Consider the following 3,556-nt stretch of genomic DNA (forward strand, 5'->3'; position numbering starts at 1 on the left):
GTCCAAGAGTCTAAGGAGAAGTCATGAAGGGTTCTGGGAGGTAAGCAAAGATTTCCCAGGGACAGTAAAAAACCCTCAACAGAATGGAAGACTGGCCTATGGAAGGGCCAAAGGGAGGAATTGTTCTAGGGCCAACCTTCAAGACCACGTGAGCCATCCAGGCCCTTGGTTCCAACATAGGCTGTTGGCCCAGACAGCAGAGTGGTGTGGTCCATTCAGCAGTGCAGGACACCAGACCTGGCTCAGCACGTGAGTGAGCCCAGAGCTCCAGTATGGAGGCTTGACCCATGGGTCACAGTCAGTGCTAAGACGTACAGGCTGCTCAGGCCAGTGACCTTCGGTGAGCATCTCTCCTTCTTTTACTCTCTCTGGCTGGCCTCATTCTGAAGAGACCAGGAGGCAGCTGACAGCAAGAAGAACCTACTTGGGCAACAAGGAGCCCTTGGTCTGAAGAGAGGAGACTTTTGCCCCCACTCAAGAGGTGACTTTGGGGGATCCTCCAAACAGAATACTGCTTCTTGTCTGGGGCTGTGGGCCATACAGATGGCTAGCAATGTATGACTGATGGCAGACCATGGTCCCGGGAGGCGCTGGACATGGGTCTTTCTCATCTACATGTGTGCACACCTAGGCTTGGGGTTAAAGGGCTCACTAGTTTGGTGATATTCCATAATACATGCAGTTCCGGAAGAACGCAGAGGTGCCTGTGTGAGTCCACAGAAGAGCCCAGCTGGAAAGAAGCCTGCCCTGGCCTCTTCTATGACACAACACTAGTGTGTATCTGCAGCCAGTGGATTCCATGAGGCCCACTAGTGAGCTGCTGGGGCCAGAATGCTTTGATGGTCTCCAAGCTTAGTGCTAGTTTGATGTTTCAAAGCTGGAAAAAAATACCTCATACCTTAAACCAGCCGGTAGAGAATGAAGTCTACCCAGTTGGCTTGCCTGGTGGGGACAGAAGCTGGATGGTGACATAGGGACGTTCCCTCAGCTCTCTCCAGAAGACCACTAGAGTTCCCAGAACAGGGAACCAAAGGGGACACTGAGTCAGAGACCCAAAATCTTAGACTCATAAATCCAAGGCTCTCAATCTGAAGATTACTTAATGTCTCCTGGATAGATTTCCCAAAGGGGCTGCATTGGACTCCCTCCCCTTCCTTGATGAGGCTGTTCACCCTGGAAGCAGGCACCCAGGCCCTCCCCCGCCCACTCTATCCTTCGGTAAACTGAGGCAGGACGCTGATCTCACTCTTCTCACAGTTCCGGCCCTCGAAGTCTATGAGGCAGAAGCAGATGTAAGACTGGAGGTGGTCCTGGCAGGTGCCCCCGTTCTGGCATGGGTTCGAGGCGCATTGGTCCCCATCTGTAGGGGAGTCAGTGTGTGTTAGTGTCATGCAAAGGAGGGCTCTGGGGGAGGGGCACAAACGGCTTCCCACCTACTCACCTGTGTACACAATCCAGAACTGCTTCTGAGGGGAGAAGTAGCAGTTAGTGTCCCATGGAGGGAGCTCGGGCGCTATGGGTGGGGCTCCTAACATGGGCCTCTGTGAGGGACTTGGGAAGCCATATTTCCTCTGGAGATGAGGAGGGCTTATCTGAGGCTGATGTTTTCTATGCGTTTTCTAGAGACATCTAAAGTCACAACACAGTTGCCTCTCCCAAGGCAGCGCACCCGGGTTCTGGCCCTGATCCTGCCTTCTCCAGCTGTGCCCGGGAGCTCTAAGTGTGGGAAGCATCATTCCATGGGCGCCCTGGGCTGAATGACAAGGAGGAAGTGAGCTGAGTACCAGCATCCACCTCTCGCTACTGCTACTTCCTGGCTGGATGCCCCGTGTCTGACTGCCTCAAGCTCCTGCTGCCCCGCCTTCCCTGCCTGCAGTGATGGACTTCCTCCTAACTATGGACCTAAAGAAGTCTGCCTTTCCTTCAGTTATTTTTTATCAGATATTCTGTCATGAAGAGAAAAGTAACGTCTATAGGTTCCCTGTGTGAGGTGCCCCATGCATGTGAGGACACTTGTGTTCTGTGAATGTGGGGTTCTCATCCCATGTGACGTGTCCTTTGAGGTGGCGAGATACCCCTGAGAATGAGGTTTTCTGGGTGAGGTGTTCTGCAAGGTGTAAGCTCTTCTCTCCTGTGCGCCTGGACTTCCCATGTGAGGCCTCTTGAGTGTGAGGACTCTCGGGAGAGAGTTGTTCTCTGTTGTGAGTTGAGGCCTCCTCTGAGTGTGAGGTCTTCTTTGTGCGTGTGAGTATGTGAAAGAGATGTTCTAGGAGAGTGAGATGTGATATTGACTCAAAGCTGGTGAGGAAGAAAAAGTACCTTGGAGAATGAACAATAAGCCTCTCACAGTAACTCCAGGAACGTGACCGACTGTTTTTTTTCTAGAGACGGTGACAAAATGAAACAAGAGGAACCCGGTCTCAACAACTGGTCCTATCCTGACACACCCTTCCTAGGAAAAACGTTCAAAGGCAGACGTCTGGCTAGAATGGAAAATGCTCAAGAATGTTTAAATATGCCCCCTTTACATAATGAAACCATAGGGCTGGGCAGGGTAGCACATACCTGGAATTCCAGCGCTTGGCAGGCAGAGGCAGAGGCGGGAAGAGAGTGTTGGAGGCCAGCCTGGGCTACATAGCAAGACCTTGTTTCAACAAACTAAAAGAAACAAACAGATTAAAGAGAGAGAGAGAGAGAGAGAGAGAGAGAGAGAGAGAGAGAGAGAGAGAGAGACTAACTCAGAATAGTAGTGCACATTGCACATGGCCAAGTGTGGAGGAAGAGGCTACAGTTTCCAGAGGGGGCAGCAGTGAGGGCTGCGTGTGTGCATGTGTGTGTGCGTGTGTGCGTGTTTGTGCGTGTGCGTGCGTGTGTGTGAGTCAGACCCTCCCTGGCAGGGCACTCTTCCCTTCTCAGGTCAACTTCACAAACATCCCTGGATCCTTAGGGAATAAGGGATTTTCCTTTGGGAAAATAGTGGACACATCAAGTGTGCTAAAGCCTCCTAAAGGAGGTTTTTTTTTTTTCTGTTGTAAAAAGTTGCATATGGGCTTACAGTAGATGGCCAGTTCACACGCCCTCTCCGCTATTGCTAGGGGTCTTCTGTGAGGAGAGGGGAAACTGTGGTTGATATGCAAAATAAATGGGAAAAAATGTTAATTAAATATAAATATCAAAAAGAAAGTAAATAAAGCACATTAAATAATTTTTAAAACTGCACATGACATAGTTGAGAGTAGAAGCCTGTGTGTGTCAGGGTTCCTGGGCATCGGCCACCACAGAAATGGGGAGACAGGCTCAGAGACACAGGTGTGACCCTGCCATCCCCAGCTCACTTCCCTCCAGTCTGGGTGGCACCCGGGGGGTGAGGGGCACTCACTGCTCTGTCCGTGCTCTTGAAGATCTCTCGGGCTTCCTCAAAGGAGCACTGCTCCTCCAGGCATTCTCTCTCCAGGGAACCCGGCCACAGCTCCTCCAGGAACGCATAGGCGCGTCTTTGCCTGTGGAGGACACTGTGTGCTTCCTCCTGGGTTACAAAAACTGAGAAACAGAAGGT

At 51.4% G+C, this 3,556-nt stretch overlaps 1 protein-coding gene across 1 annotated transcript in view; it reads right to left on the reverse strand.

The window, feature by feature from the left end:
• Positions 1-3,556, reverse strand: part of F7 (coagulation factor VII) — a 10,881-nt gene that overhangs the window by 3,728 nt on the left and 3,597 nt on the right. The window contains exons 2-4 of the mRNA XM_005366274.2: positions 3,380-3,540; positions 1,442-1,466; positions 1,247-1,360 (exon numbers count right to left, since the gene is read on the reverse strand). Of these exons, the coding sequence (XP_005366331.2) occupies positions 1,247-1,360; positions 1,442-1,466; positions 3,380-3,540 (300 nt within the window). The remainder of the gene's footprint in view (positions 1-1,246; positions 1,361-1,441; positions 1,467-3,379; positions 3,541-3,556) is intronic.

Source organism: Microtus ochrogaster, unplaced genomic scaffold (genome assembly GCF_000317375.1).
Source record: "Microtus ochrogaster isolate Prairie Vole_2 unplaced genomic scaffold, MicOch1.0 UNK7, whole genome shotgun sequence".
In the NCBI taxonomy this organism is placed as follows: domain Eukaryota; kingdom Metazoa; phylum Chordata; class Mammalia; order Rodentia; family Cricetidae; genus Microtus; species Microtus ochrogaster.